The sequence below is a fragment of the Panthera leo genome, chromosome A1 (genome assembly GCF_018350215.1).
Source record: "Panthera leo isolate Ple1 chromosome A1, P.leo_Ple1_pat1.1, whole genome shotgun sequence".
NCBI classification, from domain to species: Eukaryota; Metazoa; Chordata; class Mammalia; order Carnivora; family Felidae; genus Panthera; species Panthera leo.
Window position 1 is genome coordinate 189,639,870 of NC_056679.1, and position 23,274 is coordinate 189,663,143.

The 23,274-nt window shown below is 39.7% G+C and overlaps 1 protein-coding gene across 3 annotated transcripts in view; it reads left to right on the forward strand.

Moving 5' to 3' along the window:
• Window positions 1–11,894: 11,894 nt before the first annotated feature.
• CLINT1 (clathrin interactor 1) overlaps window positions 11,895–23,274 on the forward strand; it is a 59,706-nt gene continuing 48,326 nt past the window's right edge. For all 3 annotated transcript variants that reach the window (XM_042948259.1, XM_042948263.1, XM_042948265.1), the window contains exon 1: window positions 11,895–12,103. In XM_042948259.1, the coding sequence (XP_042804193.1) occupies window positions 12,063–12,103 (41 nt within the window). In that variant the 5' untranslated portion in view covers window positions 11,895–12,062. The remainder of the gene's footprint in view (window positions 12,104–23,274) is intronic.

Below are 23,274 nucleotides of genomic sequence, written 5' to 3' on the forward strand. Positions count from 1 at the left end.
AAGTCACCAGGGAGATCAGACTGGGTGTTATGACTCTAAACATATTCTAGTAGCAGTCCATGTCAGTCTCTAGGGAATTTGCATTCATGCTTCATACCATGACTAGCCCCAAAGTAAAACTGTGGCCTTAAGATCAAGGTGATCTCATTTGTCATTTAACCTCCATCTTGCCATCTTTCAGATGTTTCTTCTTCAATATCAGAAAGAATGAAGATCAAGTTTATGACTCTTCCTCAGATAACTGAACTCAAGTCAATTTAACACATTTTATTGAGTACCTGGGAAGTGCCAGACTCTTGCTAGCCCCAGGGAATCAGCCGTGATCAGGATGGATGTTCCCCTCCCTTGATGAACTTTAAATTCTGATGTAAGAAACAGATAATAAAAAATATTCTGGTTCTTCTTCAATGGTCCAATCCATTCCCAGTCCATTCAGTGGCCTTTTCCGGCCTTCTTTGCTTTCTGGAGAGGTCGGGTTGACCTCTGAATTACCTTAACCAGGCTGCCATGTACTGGTAGGAAATCAGGAAAGACGAAGAAAGAGATCAGGGTATGTCTTCTGTACTTCTCCCCCTGCCTCAGCCCCATGGTTCTGGCAGTATATTTCAATTACTGTATCTCCTGTAGGACAGATCTTCCTCCACAGTGCCAGATCTCATTAGAAATTCTATTTTTTCACTTCGTCTTTTTGTACTGAAGCATATGTAGTAGATTATCTGTAAAGACAGCTACTAGTGATTCATCTCAACTCTATATGCACATGCTCTCCTCCCCTTAAAAGGTAGTATTTATTTCACCTTCCCTTCAAGCTGCATTTGCCTCACAACTTGCTTTGACCGTAGAATGTAGCAAATGGGATGTTTGGTCAAGTTCTTAAAAGGCCTGGTAGCTTCCATTTTGACTTTCTTGGGATCTAGCCACCTATTAACAGCTCAGGCTAATTATGAAATGAGAGACTCCATGGAAAGAGAGCCAAGCCTAGCTCACCCCATACCATTCCAGTCACTCTAGCACAGGTATCGGCTATGTAAGTGAGCCCACCCTGGATCCTCACCCAGCACCACTTGAGTTGCCCCAGAGAACTCCACCAAGTGCAGAGTGGATAAGCCATTTCCACCAAGCCCTGTGCAAATTGAAGAACTATGAGAAAACAAATGGTGATTGTTTTTTTAAGACACTAAATTGTGTGGCAATTTGCTACACAGCAATAAATAATTGAAACTGATGGTAATGGCTCCTCACCACTGCAAGTTCCAAGTGCTTTGACATCCTTATTAATACACTTAACCCTGATCTTGACTCCATAAATGGTCTGTTTGCTTCATTCTTTTCAATTAAACCTTTTCAAGTTGAGTTCTGTTTTCTGTTCTAAGTTCTGTGGCCCTGCCTAATACAAGTAAATAAATAGACAATCACAGATTCTTGTTGATACCAAGATGAAAATAAGCAGGCTGCTGTGACAGGGGATGACAGAATAGAGAATTCTTCCTATTAGGCTGAGTGTTTTGACTTGGAAAAGAAACAAACAATGGGAATAGCACCCTTGGCCATGCCTGCCTTCTATCTTCCAATATACTTGAAAGTGCAGTTTTGAGGGATGTGAGCCATACTGACCTAGAAAAACAGGACTGAAAAATGGGGGAAATGTTAAAAGAGACTTTTATACAAGGTATGAAAGTATAGGTTTATCTCAGTTAGAACTACTTTGAAATTAAGGCAACATGTTTTTATCAGTCTAATGGGCAAACGTTCAAAGGAGCAGCAGAATCTCGTGCTATGAGGATGTGACAAAATAGGCTTTTCAATATGTTGCTCATTGAGAGTGAGAACTGCTATAATCTCTTTGGTATACAATCTGCCAATATCCAATTAAATAAAAAAAAGAACACTTATCTTTCCCTAGTCCCACTTTTTTTAAAGTTTATTTATTTTATTTTGAGAGAGAGATTGCACAGAGGAGAGGGGCAGAGAAAGAGGGAGAGAGAGAGGGTCCACACTGTCAGCTCAGAATGTGATTCAGGGCTCGAATTCATGGAACCTTGAGATCACAACCTGAGCTGAAATCAAGAGTCAGAGGCTCAACTGACTGAGCCACCCAGGTGCCCCCCTGTTCCCACTTTTGAGACTCTCTTCTAAACACCATATGTAAAGATAGAAGTACAAAGATACATTTTATTGTAACATTGTTTACAATGGCAAAAACAAAAAATAGAAACAACCTACCTACCCATCACCAGGAAAATGGTTCAATAAATTTTGGTGCATTCACATTAAGGAATTATACCAATATTTAAAAGAACGAGTTAGATCTGTATTTATTGAGCTGGAAGGATATCCATAATGTATTATTAAGCAGATATTTTAAAAAGCAAGCACTGTGTATAGCATGATCCTAAGGCAAAACCTGCATATATTCACATGTAATTGTTTATATCGTAAGCAAGGGAAGAGTGTGAAAAAGTACATATCAGGCTTTTAACAGGATTACCATAGTGGGGTGAAAATAAATGGTAAAGGATTAACTTTTCCTTATGTATTTTTGGATTGCTTCACTTGTTGAAATGAGGGTTTATAACTTTTGTCTTTAATTCTCCTGTTCCCACCCCCCTCCTTCCACCTCAAGCAACAATAGCTCTCATTTATTTCACTTTCGATTAATTTTGCCTGTTCTAGAATTTTATATAAATGGAGCCATAACTTTTTGTGCCTGCCTGTGCCTTTTTGCTGTTATGTCTGTGAGGTTCATCCAGGCTGTTGTATATATTCATAGATCATTCCCTTCTATCACTAAATCATATTCCATTCAAATGACACATCACAACTTGCTTGTCCATATCCTATTGATGGACACTTGGATTGTTTCTAGATTTTGGCTATTGTGAATAAAGCTGCTATGAACACTCTTGCACAAGAATTTTGACATAATTTCCATTTCCCTTGGATAATTACGTAGGAATTGAATTGCTGGGTCAAGGAATAGATACATGAGGATGTATGAACATATTTTACTTTTCTAATTTAAACAACCTAATAAAAACATTTCAAAAAAATGGAAGAAAGAGAATGAATCTGTATTTTTAATGTTTTTTTTTTCAATTTTTTTAAACGTTTATTTACTTTTGAGACAGAGAGAGACAGAGCATGAATGGGGGAGGGTCAGAGAGAGAGGGAGACACAGAATCTGAAACAGGCTCCAGGCTCTGAGCTGTCAGCACAGAGCCCGACGCGGGGCTCGAACTCACAGACCGCGAGATCATGACCTGAGCCGAAGTCGGACGCTTAGCTGACTGAGCCACCCAGGCACCCCAAGAATGAATCTGTATTTTAAAAAGGTAATAATGCTTGCTAGCTTTTTCCCACTCCTTTCCCTCCCAATTGGTGTTTGGGTCTGTCAGATTTTAGGCTTCCCAGGCCAGGTCAGTGACCCACCACTCTTCGGGGTGAATCATCAAAGATGGGGAAATTCTCATGTTATACCTTCCCAACAAGAACTGTGTTTAGAGGGGTACCTGGGTGGCTCAGGTGGTTAAGCTTCCAACTTCAGCACAGGTCAGGATCTCAGGGCTTGTGAGTTCAAGCCCCTCATTGGGCTCTAGGCTGACACTTCAGAGCCTTGACCCTGCTTCAGATTCTGTGTCTCCCTCTGTCTCTGCCCCTTCCCTGTTTGCACTCTGTCTCTCTCTCTCAAAAAAAAAAAAAAAAAAAAAAAGGACTGTGTTTAGATACCACCCACTAGAAACCATAAAACTCACGTGGTAATTCAAGAAAACTGCTAACACACACACAGGAAAGGCAGCTTCCACACTTGGAAACCACTTGCAAACAAAACAAAAGAAAACTCATGGCACTCCTTTTCTATAACAAGGCGTCGCCAGAATAGATATTTCACGTTAAAAAGAAGAAAAAGAAAAGAGTATGTTCTGAAACTAATCAAATAAACATATCAACAATGAGAGTAGAAGTAACCTCAGCACAAGGAAAGGATTTATAAACAAACTGTGAACCAAACCTTAGTCACTTCCAGGTCTAAACTGAAAGTCCAAGATGCTACAATAATCCACTCACTACCATGAAGACCTACCCTTAGGAAGCACTGGCTGGAATATACCTATATTTTTAAATGTTTAAAAGAAAAAGTACTGCAACACTGCCAATGACAGATTTTAGGGATACCTGCAGGGCCCATGGCCACCACCACCTCCCTTTTTCCTCAGAACTGGCCTTGGGTCATAACCCACACGAGGGTGACCGTATCCATCTTCCTCCAGGATAACAATTGTTTGGACCAGGGATCGACCCCTGATAGGTTAAGTTTGGATTCTAACTGTCATGAAAAGCCATTGAAGTATTTTGTGCAAGTGGTAACATGGTCCAATTTATGATTTGAAAAGATGATGGGGGGACAAATTAGGAAACATTTAGTTCGTAAGAGATGATTATGGCTGGCATTGGCAATAGAAAAGGAGAAAGGTAAGTTCTAGAGAGCCCCGCAACATCCACAAGCTGGGGAGAGGAACAAAATGTTTCTAATGAACCCAAAATGTAGGAAAGACAAGAAGCCTGTGGGGTCGCGAAAGCTAAGAGAGCAGGATGTTTTGAGAAGGAAGAATTGGTCAACCTTGGCTCAAGAAGTAACAAAGAAGAGCCTGTTTGTGAAGACGACAGCCTTCCTGTTAAGAAGAGATGAGAAGCAGATTGTAGCTGTTAAGAGGATGATGTGACAAGAGAGTAACTATACCATGTTTGTAGCTTCCTACTGCACTTCAAATAAAAATCTGAAAGACCAGGTCCTATCTGGACATACAAGTCACCCCATGACACCTGCAATGCCCACAGAGGGACTGGGCTCCTGCCAGAATCGTATCACTGAAGCAGGAAGGAAAGGGAAGAAAATAATATCAGGACCTAGCTCTCCATCATTTTCTGCTCTGCCCTCACAACACTGGCAGAGCCCAACCAGAAGCCAGAAGCTTGAGAAGGTAGGTGATGGAGTCCAGAGAGGGAGGTTAGGAGGCACAGGGCAAGGCAGAGCAGGCTGGAGAGTGCACTGGGCAGGCAAATAAGCTCATCCTTGTTCACCTCCCCCTCTCATCTTTGATCATTCTCCCCATCTCCCTCCAGCCTCACTGGGCCTTCTTTCATGTCCCGGAACATACCAAGCTGCGTCCTACCTTGGGCCTTGGCACAGAGTGTTCTTTCTATCTGGAATACTCTTCCTCTCTCTACCTCATTAACTCAGAATCATCTTTCTACCTTCACCTTAAATGTCACTTTCCCAGAAAGGCCTCTCCCGAGAACGAAATATGAATAAAGTATCATTGCCACATTCTCCCATAGCACCCCATTCTTTTCTTCTTACAGCTTTCATCATTGTTTGAAATGATAGATTTGTGAAGTCTTATTTGCTCTACACCCATCTCCTCCCTCAGACTGCAAACTTCACGAGAACAGGAATGGTATCTGTTTTTCACAGTACAATTCTTGGCAATGGAGTAACTGTCCAAATATATACTTCTTGAAAGATTTAGTGAACCTGTTCTAACACCCTACGCCATATCGCCCATGATCTGTGGACGATAACAGATGTTATTTAATGGGTCCTTGTTATATGTCAAGCAATTTAGTGTGTCGTCTCATTCATTCTTCACAGCAGTGCTATGAGTCAGGGACTCTTATCGATCCTGTTTTCCCAACAAGGGATCCAAGACCCAAGAGGTCCAGTAATTTAGCCAAAGTCCCAGAGCTACATGGTATGAACCAAGGTCCTGCTGATACCACAGCCAGGGCTCTGACCTCTCCCCCATGTTACACTGCCTCCTTAAATATCTTGCTGTGGTTTTTCTTTGTTTAGATGCCTATCTTCCACATTAGACTTCAAGTTCTGTGGGTAAGAACAGGGTTTAGTTATCTATTTAATCCCATTGCACATTGCAGGTGCCCAACAAATGTTGAATGCTGACTCTTTCTCACCAAGAAAACATGCCTTGTACTGACAGACCTCCCCCTTGCCCACCCCTCCAGTCTTTAGTCACATTCATTTTGCTTATTGAAAAGCAGTGGTCTCTCCATCAGACTCCTTTGATGTCCACTGCAGTGAGCTCTTCCCCTAGAGCACAATTCTTTTGATGAACTGATGAAGTCCAAGGACTAGCAGAGCCTCTGTGTGAACTCTGGACACCTGTGGACTTTCCCAAGACACTTGACCTTATCCAGAAAAACCCTGCCTCAGAAACCCGCCAGCACATCCTTTCTGACATCTGCACCATTCACCCCTGAATGTGACTTGACAATGCAGGATCAGTTCCCACAGTCACAAGCTGCCTCATTGCTTCAATGACTGTACCTTGGCTTCTTGTGAATAGAGTTTTCAGAGACCTAGACACTAGAAGCAGCACATCCACTCTGAGTTTGCCTATGGTCCAGAGACAGGAGACAGAGCATCCCAGGAGGCAGGGAGATGATTCCAAAGCACTTGTACCTACATCTCACCTCCTGCCAGTGCCTGCATGTTCTTGCAGAAGGACTGCGAATGTATTAGCCCTTTGGAGCACCTACCAGGCTTTCTGAGTAGGCCCACCTGAGCCCTGCTGACAGCCCTGAAAGGAGACGGAATTTCAGCCAAAAAGAGCCCAACTGTCAGCAGAACAGAGTTAGCAAGAGGGTGCCCTGCCACCAGCTTACCTGCTGCACAATGCAGCGATCCTCTTAACTCCTTCCTTCTTCATTGCTTCTTTTTCCTATTATCGCCCATGGTATTCTTTTCTTTTGCTGTCCCCAACTCAATTTTGTGTAATTTAGACCCTAAAAAAAGAGAGGGGAGAAAAGGTGTCAGAGTTACAAAGGACGTCATCTAACTCAGGGCATCCCAAACCCTGGAAAAATCATTTAAGAGGTTTTTTTTTTTTTAAATACAGATTCATACACCCTACTTTAGATCTACAGTTGTAAACAACTCTTGCTTTCTCTGCCAAGGCATGGCTTTCTTCAGGGTGTCTTCAGAGCACTCTCTTTTTCCCCACTCCATGTGGTTCTCCTAGGGCCACCGATTCCGTAATAAACACCTCTCTAAAGATGATTGGTCCCACCATAGGTACATAATCCAAACTGGGCTAGTCAGAGTCCTTCCCTGTGTTCTTAGACTCACTGGATAAAAGACAAAAGTGTCTCTTCCTCTTTGGTTGCCTAACTGAAAAAAATAGAACCCATTCTCCACAAAGTAGTAGCCCGAGTTCCTGCCAACTAAGAGAAACCTATCTGCAATAGAGGAAAATGAGAATCAGAGAGAGTTCTGACAGTATATGCTAAGTTCCTGAGGCAAATTTTATCTCTGAATTCCCCAGTCTCCTGTGTCAAAAAACTCCCTTGTTCTGCTTAAGATAGCTTCGAGTTTCTGTCACAAGTGACAGAAAGTATAGAAAATAATATACTAGTGAATCAGGAACTCATGGGGCAGGATTAAAAAACCTGAAATTTTTAAAGATGTCCAGGAAAATCTGATGTATGGCTAGGTTTAGGATACTCTGATAGAACAGCCTATCAGTTTATAAGGAAAAAAGCTGAGATCCACATAAGATAAGTGGCTTGATAATAACAGTAAGGTAGAATCTAGTGAGCACTTTACTACATGTAGGACCCGTGTGAAGTGAGTCACATATATGATTTCATTTGTTCTTCAGCAGTCTGCTTTAAGTTTACTATGTCTAACACATCTATTTGCTGCATACTCTGTTGGTTTTATCTACAGTTATATATCTACCACCTAGCACAGTACCTAGAACATAGTAGGAACTTAATAAATACCTGTTGACTATTGAATACATTTTACAGATTAATACAATTACTACTAGTAGTAGTAGTAATAATAGTAGTAGCAGCAGCACTGCTAACTAACATTTACTGAGTGTGTTACGTATGTTACAGATTCTTTTTAAACATTACCTTATTTGATTGTCTAAAAAAGCCTTTAAGGTAGGTTTCTACTACTCCCCATTATGATGGGAAAACTGAGTCACAGAGGTGTGAAATAATTTCCCCAAGGTCACACAGCTAATAAGTAGCAAAATTAAGATTCAAACCCAGGCAATCCGGCTCCAGAGTCCAGTTCATAATCACTGTCTTATACTGGTTTAATTAATGTATCCAAAATGACCAAGCCACTGAATAGCAAGCAGATGCAATGTTTGAGCCTAGGTTTGACTGCGTCCAGAATCTACTCTCTTTAACTGCTCTTTATATTTCTTCTCTGTGGTTAATTTTCTGGCAGTTCATGGTGGTCCACGTAAATGGTGGCCCTTGTTTTGTGCAATATATAATATGCATGGCTCTCATGGCAACTCTCACAATATGATTAGAAACCAACTATCTCAACTTCTAGAGAGGAATAGTCAGGTGTGATCAAAAACAGGACTCAATGGGCCAAATACTGAAACCAAGGTACAGTTGTTTGCCTGTTGTGTCAATTTGGTTACTACAGGAAGCAGAAGCCAAAATGGAATTAGAAGTGTAAGAGATTTACTGGGGGAAACATCTATGAAGAAGAAAGGGGAGAGGAAACAACAGTAGGTGGAGACAGCCTCAGACCACAAGGAAGTTCTGACACCTGTTAAGGGTGAAAGAGGAGGAAGGAAGATTGGGTAGGAAGACTGCCTGATTACAACGAAACTGGAAACTTGGAGGTAATCTGGGTGAGGCTGATGGGAAGTCCAGGGCAATGCTTGCCCGGTAGGGAAGTCTTGCACTGGGGAGAAATGGCCTGGCTCCAACATACTCAATCCCTGCCTGAGAGTAGCCCAGTGAGAGCAGGGCTTTGTGTCAGTGCTGTGGTTGATTCCTGAGGAGCGGCTGCTGCAAGCTGTCGGCCATCCACACTCCTTGCAACTGGTTCTCTTGGAGAGAGACTTAGGCTGTGCCTTCCCATGGCTGCCACACCTATGTACCATGAATTAAATCTTCAGAAGGAAACACCAGGGAGCCAACCACAGAAGATAAGCAGTCAGGGCCTACAACAGCACCTCACACATCTGAGTACATTTGCTTTCAAACCTTGTGCTGGTTTGGCCTTACTAAAAGTGTCAGCTCGTTTAGTGAAAAATGCATGTTTTCCTGAAGAGGGGTGAGTGGGACGATTTCTCATTTACTTTTCGACAATGGACACATTTAAATTGCCACAAAGAAGTTACTATGGAAACTGCTCACAAACTTGCAAGATAAAAGGTAAAAATGGAACACTTTGTTGACATGCAAATGATTAGTCTTTGGAGACCACTTTTGAACACAGTCTTCTTGTCTGGTTCTTCTGAGTCCATTAGAATCAAAGGTAGACAGGCAAGTTTTTTGGTGTTACTTTCTAGATGCCCCTGGTGTGGTAACTCTGGAGTAAGTCTAGACACTTCCAAACTTGGTGTTGAAACAAGCAAAGTAGACAATGACATTGTACTTCTAGGTAATTTTGGGAAGGCTGACTACAAATTGCTATGAATGTGCAAACAGGCCCAGGGCAGGGAAGGTGGTTGTTTTTATGCCAGGCCCATTCTTCTGATGTACCCTGGACCTGCGTGGTTGAAACTTAACTTGCTGAGCTCTTATTTATGCAAGGTAGTTTCTCTTTCTTATCTTCTCTGGCCACATTCCATCCTTTGAATCTTGGACCAGACAGCCTTTTCAACAGAAAACAAACTTCTCATCTGAAAGCACCATTTGTCTACCTATCTCTGCTCCTCTTTCCCTGCCTCTTCCCACCCACCAATCCAATTCACTTTATGTCCGCTTAAGCATTCCTATCTTGACAAAGCTTTGAGATAGCTTTGTCCCGATTTCTGCTTTTTCTATCTGGCAATTCTTTCAACTTGCTTCTCCCAGGCCTTAATCCCAAAAGCTGTATTGAAACCCTTTTCAAAGCTGCGTCCAATAATTAAGTGGATGCAATGTGAAGAGGTGACTTGACCTGAGGAACTAGGGGTCAGAGGTTCAGGGTTCTTGATTTAGGACCATTGTTAACAAGCTTCTCAACTAGCAGCAATCAATTTCACTTCTCCCTTGTGAATCAGTCTTCATCTGTTCCCTCCACCAGGTATTTTTTCTGGCAGATCTTTCTTTCTTTCTTTCTTTTTTTAATGTCCAGCTCCTTTTCATCATTCAAGTTTTAGCTTAATTATAGAGTCCTCAAAGAGGCCCTAAATACTCTGTATTGTTACTTTCCTCTAACACCATTCTCTTCAACATTATCTTCTGTTTTCTTCAACAATTTTCTATCTGCAATTATCTTAAATGTTTCCTTGATTATTATATTTGCTCCAAAGACCTGTAAGATCCAAGAGAGCTGAGGCCTTGTTGGTCTTGTTCCCAGCTGTATTCCCTACTCCTGGCACACAGAAGATTTCTGCTCAATACATCCGTGTAGAATGAAAAGCACTGTAAAATTCAAGCAGTTGGGCCAAATGAATTTTAATGTTTCTTTTGCACTTCTAACATGACCATTGTTAAAAATGAATAAGCAAGAAAATGAAGTCACAGCAACCATTGCAATAAAACACTGAGTGCAGTGTGTATTTGTACTTATGCTTAAGAATATAAACCTGCCAAGTTCTTGCATGTGTTACAGTGTTGTCTTTCTAGTTTCCCATAGAGTGTGAACTAAGTTTCTGAGCTTGAAGATAAAGTATCTAAGGAGGATATTAGGTAGCTGTCTAAATATAAAACCACTGTATCACAGAATTAGAGTGCAATAGGTTTTATTTTTTTTTTCTTTCTAATTTTTAATTTAAATTCTACTTAGTTACCATACACTGCAATACTGGTTTCGGGAGCAGAATACAGTGATTCATCACTCATATACAACACCAAGTGCTCATCACAACAAGTGCCCTCCTTAATGCCCATCACCCATCCAGTCCATCCCTCACTCACCTCTCACCATCAACCCTCAGTTTGTTCTCTATCTTTAAGAGTCTCTCGTGGTTTGATTTGCATTTCCCTGATGATGAGTGATGTTGAGCATTTTTTCATGTGTCTGTTAGCCATCCGGATGTCTTCTTTGGAGAAGTGTCTTTTCATGTCTTTGGCCTTTTATTTCTTTGTGTTGTCTGATTGCTGAGGCTAGGACTTCCAATACCATGTTGAATAACAGTGGCGAGAGTGGACATCCCTGTGGCGTTCCTGACCTTGGGGAAAAGCTCTCAGTTTTCCCCCTTTGAGGATATTAGCGGGGGGTCTTTCCTATCTCAAGTAATTTTTTTTAATCTTTTATTTTTGAGAGAGAGAGACAGAGAGAGAGAGAGAAAGAGAGAGAGCAGGGGAGGGGCAGAAAGAGGGAGACACAGAATCCAAAGCAGGGTCCAGGCTCTGAGCTGTCAGCACAGAGCCTGATGTGGGGCTTGAACCCACCAACAGTGAGGTCCTGACCTGAGCCAAAGTCAGATGCTCAACTGACTGAGCCACCCAGGTGCCCCTCAGGTACTATTTTAACAAGACTTATTTCACAAGAAATTCCTTTCAATGAGGTATTCGAAGACTCAAAATCATAGCACGCTGTGGTATTTGTTACATATTCAGGACTGTTTCTAGGGAGAAACAATACTTACTATTTGGAAAATGTGTCTGAGGGCTGCTTGATCCTATACCAGTGCTTCTGACACTTGAGCACGGAGGACTCCGTAAAGCACAGATTCCTGGTCCCCACCCCAGAGTTTCTGGTTTTGAAGGTCAGAGGCATGGGGAAGGGTGCGTAGGACCGGAGAGTCTAACAGAAATACTACCAAGTTTATCACACTAACTCTCTCAGCTTAACCTGTCCGCTAGGCCGGGGGAGAACTACAAGTCCCGGCGTGCCCCGCGCGCAGAGGGCGGAAAGTCGGGCACTTCCGCTCCACGCAGCGCCTCTGCCCCCGCGTCTCGACGTGTCACCGGCGGCGCCGCGGCTGTGGCAAGAGAAGAACCTAACTGGGGGAGTTCGAGGCGGCAGGCGGCGGCGGTGACCCCGGCCAGGATCTGCCCCGGCGCGGAAGTGTTCCGGGGTCTGTGGGGACCAGGGGAGGGAGCCGGCGGCTCGGCCCGCGCGGGGCACGATGTTGAACATGTGGAAGGTGCGGGAGCTGGTGGACAAAGCGTGAGTATCGGGGGTCAGTTGTGGCCAAGGCCCACGCAGAGGAGGGGAGGAAGGGGGAAGGGGAGCTGGCCCTGCGCCCGGGGCTGCCCGCGTCACGCCCCCCGGCTCGGCCAGTCCCATCATGGCGGCGACCGGCTCTCTCTCCGACCCGGAGAAGGTCCCGACCCGCGAGGGTGAGAAGGGACCCTTCCTCGTTTCAAAACATCCTGTTAGCCCCCTCCTCTCCTGTGCAGGCCTTCCTCACCTTGCTCCTACCCCCATCCCTCTAGGCACAGACCCTTTGGTCAGGGGAGGGGGTGGGGTTGTCCAGAGCTGGGTCACTGCCCTGGTTGGAGGACTGTCTTGGCCCCAGGCTGTGGGGTTTTGCCTCCGGGGCAGCTGGGAAGGCTTGGAGGTGGGGGATGCAATGCACTGACCCTCTGTGTTCTCAGGGTGTGGTGCAGAGACTTAGGCCTGGTCGGGTTGCTTACTAGGTTTCTTTTAATTCCTAATGAACCTGAAGTGTTGGAGTGGGTGGTAGGTGTAACAAGTGGCCATTGTGGTCAGGCTGAAGTTACTCAAGAGGAGATTCATCCTTTGCTTTTCTAACACTAGTGAAAGTAGATCACCACATTACTTACTGTGATTCTTCTTTTCCTCTGTTTCCTTTTCCACTACATTTCATTTTTGGAGGGTCACTTGTTCCATTGGGCTTAGTTAACAAGTCATTAAGAAATTTACCCTGAAAAAGGAAACAACCCGGGTTTATATCCCGTTGATCTGCTTTTAACTTCCCTGACAGGTAAAATGACTAATGCATAGATGATTTCCTATAAGAGTTAAGTTATAACTTTAGTGTCTCACTACACCAGAAAAACCTTAACACTTAACAGACGTAACATTAAGGACTTCTAGGCCAGCAGGAAATAAAGTTTAAGAATTTAACCAGTCCTCTTCCTTTGGCTTCTAGTGATTGTGCAATACGTGTGGTGACAGAAACATTGGTGATACCGACCCAACCTAAAATCAGGAAGTGTTGATGGCAAACTTTTCAGTTTTTCTTGACACCAAAAAAAAAAAAAAAACAACAAAAAAAAAACACCAAAAACCAAAAAACACAATTTATAGTGGCTTGGATAATCATCAGATGGAACTTAGAATTTGACCATATTTTCCAATTTGCTGTGCTACCAAGAAGGCAGTAGAGCACCAAAGGGACATGGGTTTTAGAGCCTTCAGAGCTGGGTTCAAGCTCTGTAACCTTGGCAAGTTAAGTAACTTTAGGTGCCCCAGTTTTCTTAGGTGCAGTATGAAAATAATGATAGATACCTGCCTTACAACGTTGTAAAGCTTAAGGACTAAGGACTTTACATATAAAGCTCTTGCCACAGTATATTTAGATCAGTATACTTTGGATGACTGTAGCAGATGTTCTGCATTGAGAGGGAGATAAACATTAAAAGAGAAACTCCATGTTTGAGAAATGGTTTGCTTTAATAATTTTCCTTTATCAGCTGTTCATTTGATCATTAAGTCCTCAGACATTTATTTTGGGTTTGTTTTGCTATTTATATGCCCTTTGCTTCCTAAAGATAAAATCATGGTTCTTTTCCGGATACAGGTTCATTCGTTTTTTATATTTTTAATTTTTTTCCAATGGACACTGTGCATGCCTTATTGGATCATTGGTTGTTTATTAATATGGTGTAAAGACTGGGATACTAGCTTAAATAGCTTTGAAAGTCCAAAAGTCTCTACAAAACTCTTTATTTCTAAGCCAGAGAGCAGCAAAAGAGATCTAAGAGAAACCTTGTTATCTTAGAGAACTAAGTTTGTGGTACTCACAAATTTGCAGAAGCTATATACATTTTTCAGGAGACAGAAATCAAGGCAACGTTCCTGCTGATGTTGTACGTTTGCTATTGTTTGTCTTTATCACCCATGTTACTAATCTTCAAGTGTTCAGGTGAAATTTGGCACATAAGTAGTTATCACGTCATCTAATGGAAGAACTGTTGTTGAAAAAGAACTTCTGTCTTCCTTTTTACTACCCATTTTAAAATGGAGACTTGAACCAAGTTCAGGAACATGTAAGAATTCTGCCACCAAGGACTTTTTAAAGTTTTTGTGGGTGTCTGACACATGATATTAAGATTAGAATGTGAGGTTATTTTACTGAATACTTAGAATTTAATTTTCATCTTTCATTGGCAGGAGAGAAAAAAATTCTTCCCTCAAAATGTAAGCATCTTACAGAACCAGTACCTGTGGCACAGTGTCCAGTTAGATTCTTCACCTTAAAATGCCATAATGGAGGAGAAACCAATCTGTAGAATGGCTGCTTTGATTATTAGAAGAATAAGGTATTGAGGGAACTTGGAAATGAAGAAACGATGAAGTGATTAAGGACTGCTCGGAGAGTTTGGATTAATAGAATGAGGTCTTATGTATTAGGAAGGGCACAAGTTAGGGGTTTTAGAGACCTGGGTTCAGATTCTGATACTTCCTTTTAAGCTAGCCATATGTATAATTTTGCAGAGAATCACATAAATATCCAAATGATAGATTCCTTATCAGTAAAATGAGAGGATGAGGGTAGACAAAGGCTGTTTTCAACTTTACTGGCTATTTGGAGACATGAATTTCCATTGCGTGGGCAGGGGGGAGATATGGAACTGGTATTTCATAATGGCACATAGATTTTGGAAAGTCATTCTCCAGCGACAGTTTTGGCTGAAAAAGGATTTTTTTTTTAAAGTGGTAATCAATAATTGTTATATTTAAATGCTTTATGCAGTAAATAAATGCAACCAATGACTCAGGAAGACTAGGGCTTTTATTTAGCATATATCCCTACCCAGTGAGGTTTACTTGAGAAAGAAAAATGTTTTCTTTCAAAATGTGTTCCCTAGAGCTGCAGTTAGATCAAGTATGGTGGCAGTTCCGAAGTATAACGATGTATTTCAGATATTGGCTTTTGAGAGCTTGAAGACATGGAGGGTGAGGAGATACTTTCCACAATTGTTGACCTCCTGGTAGTATTAAATGGCTTGTTTTGCAGAATACTGTGGAACTGAGGAAAAGCAGATAAAGTCATAGGCCAGCCAAAGCTTAGAGTACCAGTTTCCTCCCACTTGTACTCAAGTTGCATGAAAGGCAGCTGTGGCAGGAAGGGATAAGTGGCACCACTCCCACCAACTAGGACTAGCTTGACCATTATCATCGTGTGACCTGCCTTCTTGTAATAAAGTTGGATTCTTTGATATTTTGTTATCCCACACATGGTATAAATTAAAAGTTGCTACAGTTCTGTTCTGTTTTTTCTCCAAACTTTGGGAATGTAGTCAACGTGACAGATAGTGGTAGATCAAAATGGCTACTTATTATTCAAGCCCAGTTAATCCTTCTCTTCCATTGCACAGAGTAGTACTAGTGGTAAATCTATTTCATCGGTGGCCCTTACTCTTTTTATGATAGTGATTCAAATAGTGCTGGCCAGCTGCTATTGGTGGACAACTGCTATTGGTAGTCCTTTCTTATTTTCTTAAGCATAGCTTGCGTTTTCCCTTATAAGTTGATTTTTGTTGGTGTTAACATGCGGTTTTATCCCCTAAATGTTTGTAGAGCTATAGAAACTACTGTTGCCTAGTCTAGACTCCAGAAGGAGAACCTTTTACTTTTTAAGAAAATATTTCATTCAGTTATTTCAACAGATAATACATTTTTTTTTTTTTTTTGGAGTAGTACTGTATTTTCTGAACTTGAAAAGTACAATACAGGTACCCTGCCTTCAAGAAACTTGCCATTACAATTACACTATATTTTGAACTTACTGTCAGTTTTGCTTTTTAGTCACCAGATGGTTTCCCCCTTATTTTCCCTGTCTTCCCAGTAAATCTCTGTTCCGTTTGCTTCTTAGAATTTGAAAGCAGACATGATTGTCAGCTTTTTAGTCTTCCCCTATCAACTTTTTTGGGAACCAATAATAGATCATTGTTATTAGTGAAATAATTAATTATCCGCCCTCTCTTATGGTAAGTGGATATAAGAAGATATTAAGAATTTAATTCCAAAGACAGAAGAGTTTAATTTATCTTCTGCCAATATTTCTGTAGTTTAAATTAGCCAATTTAGTACTACTGTCAAAATGCTTTTAAAAATCACTTAGTTGTCTCTTATGTTTTTCTGTGCCCTGTAGTGTTAGTTTACAAGTAGTTTTTCATTTGTTTACTGATATATCCACTGAAAGTACTTGTGTGTGTGTTTTTTTTTAATTTAATTTTAAGTACCACTTATTTAGTTAATACTTCTAGTTTTTACAGTATGGCTCCACAGTTGAACCTTTTTGTGTGCTCTTAAATTATTTTCTTATTTCATTTTTTTTAAACAAATTAGTTTTTTTTTTTTTTTAAGTTTTTTTTTTTTAACGTTTATTTTTGAGACAGAGAGAGACAGAGCATGAACGGGGGAGGGGCAGAGAGAGAGGGAGACACAGAATCGGAAGCAAGCTCCAGGCTCTGAGCCATCAGCCCAGAGCCCGATGCGGGGCTCGAACTTGCGGACCGCGAGATCGTGACCTGAGCTGAAGTAGGACGCTTAACTGACTGAGCCACCCAGGCGCCCCTAAACAAATTAGTTTTTAATGTTTATTTATTTAGAAAGAGAGAAAGTGCCATCAGGGAGGGGCTGAGAGAGAGGGAGAGAGAGAATCCCAAGGAGGCTCCGTGCTGTCAACACAGACCCCGACATGGGGCTTGATCCCAGGAACCATGAGATCATGACCTGAGCTGAAATCAAGAGTTAGATGCTCAGCCGAGCCACCCAGGCGCCCCTCTTACTTATTTCTAGTGTTTACTTAATAATTCTTTTAAGAAAAAATAAAGAGTAAAGGCAGCCTTTTTTTTCTTAGTTTTTTTTTTAACGTTTATTTATTTTTGAGAGAGAAAGAGCGTGCGCAAACAGGGGAGGGTCAGAGAGAGACAAAGACATAGAATCTGAAGCAGGCTCCAGGCTCTAAGGTGTCAGCACAGAGCCTGACGCAGGGCTCAAACCCACAAACTGTGAGATCATGACCTGACCTGAAGTCAGATGTTTAACTGACTAAGCTACCCAAGTGACCCAAGAGTATAGGCAGTTTAAATAACATTTTAATCTTGAAGAAATTTTATTGTTTTATCTTTCATATTAAGATATATCTAGCTGTGAAAAAGTACTTTTTTAGTATTTGTAATAGCTCTTATGTACAAAAAGTTAACTCCTTTTAACCTCAACTGACATTACTTAATATTCTTGGACAATGTATATGAACTGTTTATTCTTTTATGCCTTTCTTTATTGTTTGTTTTTTGAGAGAGAGATAGAGAGCGTGTGCGAGCAGGGGAGGGGCAGAGAGAGGGGGAGACACAGAATCCAAAGTAAACTCCGGGCTCTGAGCTGTCAGCACAGAGCCTGATGTGGCACTCAAACCCTCGAGTTGTGAGATCATGACCTGAACTGAAGTCAGATGCTTAACTGACTGAGCCACCCAGGTGCCCCTCTTTTATGCTTTTTTAAGGTGTCACTTCATGAGCTTTCCTTGTTTGGTCTAATTACATATGTTTATATATATGTTTTTATAGTAATTTGCTAGCAAAACACATTCTTCTGTTATACCTCCAGGTGATATTTAATGGATCTAGGAAGCAGTTTGGTTCAGAGATCAGAACTGAATCGAAATCTGAGGTCTACTATGAAGAAACAGTGGTCTTGGGCATTGGAACAGTATCTCTTAAATTTTTCTGTCTGGAAAATGGAGATGATAATTATTTTACAGGGTTCTTGTGAGAATTAAGTTCATGTGAAACACTTAGCATATTACCTGACATAAACTCTTGAAATACCTATTCTTATTATGTAATGCAGAAAATCATTTATAACCTAGAAAAAAACAAAGGAATATAGTGTTTAAAAGAATAAAGAAAATATTGTTGTTAGATTAGATTATTTACAAGTATGTAAGGACTGTGTCTTAATCCATGCATCATTATTTTCAGTGAGCACTCTTTCATAAAACTCTTCACCTGAATGGACATCTTAACCTACATATAGGAAAACTCATATAAATATCTCTAATGTGTATGCCATGTGTTGTTTTCACCAAGTCATAAATGCTTTTACTTTAATATTGAAAACATGTTACAGAAGTAGAAGTAATTCTTTAAAAAGATATGTTGAGGAATAAAGTCTTTGGGGAGACATATTGCAATTTCTATCTGCTAATCTTTGTTCAGTTTGTTTTGTATTTTCTAAAGATATTAAAGATAGTACTAATGTAAAACATTCTCCTAAAATGTAAAAAAATTTATTTTTTGAACTTGGCAGTTAATTCTTTTTTTAAGTTTATTTTTTTGAGAGAGAGCATGCATGCAGGGGTCAGGGGTAGGGATTGAGGGTGAAGAGACAGAGAGAGAGGGAGAGAATCCCAAGCAGGCTTCATGCTGTCAGCATGGAGCCCGATGTGGGCCTCGATCTCCTGAACCACAAGATCATAACCTGAGCCGAGACCAAGAGTTGGACACTTAACTGACTGAACCACCCAGACATCCCCTAATTCTTAAAGAAACTGAACAGTATCAAGAAAAAGAACCCTCTAAGTAATCAAATTTGCCATCTCTGACAATAGATGAGCAATATATACGGGGAACGCACATTGCAGAAAGGGCTTTCCGATTATTCAGCCCATTCTCCCAAGTTGGCAAGAAATTATTTTGGCTTACCAGAGTTCTTTAGCCTGAAAATTAAACACAGGTAAAAGAACATAATGTATTCCCGTGTTGGAACTAATTTATAGCTAATTATGATTTGTGGATAAATTTAGCTAATGAATTATTAGTTGGAGTAATTTTGTTAATGCGTAACAATAGGCATGTTTTGTATTTAAGTGAGTTTGCCAATTGTTTTAGAATGTCTTTTGACATGCAAATTTGTTTAGTTTTGAAATTCTTAGGAAAGTATTTAAGTTCTACATAATTCAAATACCAATAATTTTTTTCAATTTCCACATAAATTCACCATTCACCATTATGTGGTAAATGTGTATGCATGCTTTCGAAATGTTTCACTGAAAAATTCTCATTCAGATAGCCTTAAATTTTTAAAATAGCAAAAATATATGCATTGAAAATTCAGTTTCCTGGGTTTTTTTGACTTTTGTTTTCATGTATTTTTAGAAGATCGTTAAAGAACAATGCAAATAAATATACTGAGGATTTTTTTCTATTGATTTTTCTCATATTTGTTCTTCAGCTTAGGGTTGTTGATTAAAACTGTTTTTATTTGCAGCTAAACCACAATGGTTAAGTAACATCCTTAGTTTGATGTGTTTGCCTTATATTTAGAAGTTTGGTACTGAATGGGCTTTTGAAGTGTGGCTCATTTCTCATGAAGCCAAATAAAAATTTTAACCCTGCAGTCTGCTCTCCACACAGCAATGATTGATTCTTGAAAAATACTAAATCAGATCTGTCTCAGCTTTTCAAGTCACTTCTCCTCGATCTGGCTCTCTGCTGCCACCTCTGGCCCCATCTTCCATTACTCTCTGATTCTCTGTTCACTTTCTGTTTAAAATAGCATGCATCCACCTAAGTCATTCATTTCCACCTCTGCTTCTTTTATTTACATGTATTCTGCTGCTACCTCTAGGATGTGAACTCCTTGAAGGCAGGGACTTCGTCTTGTTTACTGCTGTATTACTAACTCTTAGAACAGTGTATGTTATATAGTAGGTGCTCAATAAATATCTTTGACTATGTTAAGTTTGATAAGCTGATTTATATTACTGAAGAAATCTTCTAAGTCCATGTATTTCTAATAAAAGCTAATAGTTATTTAGTATCTCCCATGTGCCAATAAGAATTATGACAACATTGTTATCATCTTCAATTTATTGATGAGCAAATAGGCCACAGAGAAGTCCAGGAACTTGCTGAAAGTAACACATCTAGAAAATAGAGTCTAGATTTAAATATAGATGTTTACTTTCAGAACATATATTTAACAGTTTTTGCTAACTTTTACAAGACATAATTATCAAAAAAATATTTTACTATAATAAAGGTGAGTTGCCAGTGTATACTTTATACTAATTAAAAATTACTTGGAAAAATATTCATAATATTTAAAATTTCTGCACCAAATTCATTGAGTGTTTATTCTTTTTTTCCCCCCATATGTACCTGTCATAAAAGAAAAATTTTCTGGACTCTTGATGTACTTTGAATAATGTCTGTATGTTAGATGCCCCTCAACAGAAGGAAAGCAAACAGATGTTTGTGTAGGTGCAAGAGAAAATCTTTAGCTATTGTAATGAAGGTATTCACTACTTAATCCTAAAATTTGTGACATTTATGGGGCGCCTGGGTGGCTCAGTTGGTTGAACATCCAACTTTGACATAGGTCGTGACCTCACAGTTCGTGAGTTTCATCCCTGCATTGGGCTCACTGACTGAGCCTGCTTTGGATCCTCTTTCCCCCACTCTCTCTGCTCCTCCCCTGCTTGTGCTTTCTCTGTCTCAAAGAAAAAAAAAAAAAAAAAAAAAAAATATATATATATATATATTTTTTTTTTTTTAAATGTGACATTTATAAACATTATGTGCTTCAGAATTAGTAGTCCTCTGTAACCAGCTTCCACAACTTATTAAAGTTTCAGATAGTTTTTTGATTCTGGTCTTTGCTGTGCCCTTAGTGCTGTGTCATATTAATCTGTAATTTATGCCCAACTTTTCTCAGTTTTTCTTCAGACTGAGCATTTAGAAATAATTTTTCTTAGTCCATTATATACTTATCCAAGTACTGTATTTTTGGCATAGATTGTTAAGTATTAAAATGTTATGCAGTAACTGAAAATATATTACTGATATCCTTACTAATCTTGGCCATACCTCATAAAGGTCCTTCAATGAGTGCTCATTAAACATCTACCATGAGCCCTGTAGGGTACTATGAGAGACAGACCTTATGGTTCCAGTGGCATGTATGATTCTGTCAAGCAGATGCACTTGAAAAACACATGAAAAGCACATGAACAAGAAATAGAGAGTAATACAAGATGGTATGATATCTGAATTTAGGGTACAGGATGTAAATATTTTTGAAATTCAGAGAATAAAAAGAACAGGACTGAGCAAAAATTCATGAAAGAGATACATCCTGAGACACTTTTTTTTTAAGTGTTTATTTTTGAGAGAGAGAGAGAGTGTGTGAGCAGGGGAGGAGCAGAGAGAGGGAGACACAGAATCTGAAGCAGGCTCCAGGCTCTGAGTTGTCGGCACAGAACCCAAGGCAGGGCTCCAACCTACTAGCAAGATCATGACCTGAGCCGAAGTCAGACGCTTAACCAACTGAGCCACCCAGGCGCCCCCTGCCCCCGTTTTTTTTTTTTTTTTTTTTAAAGCATATTTACCTGAAAGGAAGATGAGGCTGAATAAGGTATCAAACATGAAGTGCAAAATCTGAAACAGGTGAAATAATGATGTAGATTCACTGATAAGAAAGAACCTGCACCCAGATGGTTGTGAACATAGGGTGACATCAGTGAATACTCTGAGAAGGTGTCCCATTGCAAAAGGAAGTCCCCTTTCTATTCCAATCAAATAGTCCAAATTAAATAATTTGAAGTATAGATACTTGGGTTTTTTTAGAGCTTGAGGGGGAATAAATTATAAAGGTCTCAAAATTTTGATAGGTTCTAGAAGTAATTTCCTTTATATCAGAAAAGTTGAATCTAGTTTTCAGGATTTGGAAGTACATTTGGATAAATCCATGTTTAATCAATCAAGGATGAAAATGAAAAACTATTAATTTAAATGAAATATCAAAGTATTTGACATCATATGGAGGTAGTTTTATAAACTTATCATTGTTGAGGTAGGTGCAGGATTTCTCGTTTTAGCATTGTTGATAGGATTTTTTAGTTACATACTTTTGGTTAGTGTTTGATATTTGGCAGTGTTTCTGAACTTAATCAGATAGAAAAAAAAATCTGTTAGTTATGTAATCACACTGTAAATATCAAGCATTTGTGTCTACAAAGATGTAATTTTCACATGTTGTCCCAGTGCAGAATATCTCATCAGTTTATCATTCTGTCAGAAGAGTTTTATGCTTTTTCTTTTTTTAAGGTTAACTAATTTCAGTACTTCCTTTTAGATTTTTTTCCTGAAGGAGTTAGGCAATATGTTTAATAAAATTATCTTAATAGGGTATTTTAAGCAGAAGTAGGGTGCCACATATTTGAAAAAATAAATGGTCTTGAGTGTGCCCAAGTTGAGCAGATTGCTTTGGATTTCAATTTTATTTATTTATTTAAAAAATTCTTTTAATGTTTATTTATTTTTGAGAGAGAATGAGCAGGGGAGGAGCAGAGAGAGAGAGGGAAACCTAGAATCCGAAGCAGGCTCCAGGCTCCGAGTTGTCAGCACAGAGCCCGACTCAGGGCCCAAACCCACGAACCATGAGATCATGATACGAAGTGAAGTTGGACACTTAACCGACTGAGTCACGCAGGTGCCCCTCAATTTTATTTTTAAATGAGTGGTGGAAGGGGTATTGAAGGGGAGACCTGATAAATTAAGAGATTTTGTCCACTTCTGCTGTATAAAACAGGATAAGGTCAACTTTCCAGGACTGTTAAGAGAATTAAATGAGTTAATGTATTGTGGAAATGTTACCAGTGAGTTCTCAATACATTCTTGTTTGTTGCTTTCATTTTGTTTATTTAGTTTTGTCATTGTAAGACAGCTTTAAAAAGTGATAACCCAAAATTAAAAGATAGAGATGAACAAAGACTGTTCTATTAGAATTAAGTAGAGTAACAATTCGTTAGATTAGTTCCAGTTAATAGAAATTTAGAAGTTGGCAGAAATTTTTTAATAAACTTTTAAACCCCTTTAACAGTAAAATTTTACCATTAAAAGTATTTTAGTGGCTATTCTATCCATACCTGTAAAAAGTTAGAACACAAATAAAATTCTTAACACTATACTTATTTTTAAATACCTTAGATATTTGATCTGTTTGTGAAACCATATGATAGCTCCTGACAAGAAAAAGATCACATTGTCCTTTCTTTATAAAAAATTTTTTTGATTTACGAACTAACTTGTGTAAGAGGCCTTAAACAACTGTCATCAATAGGGAAAGATTTGTTTCAC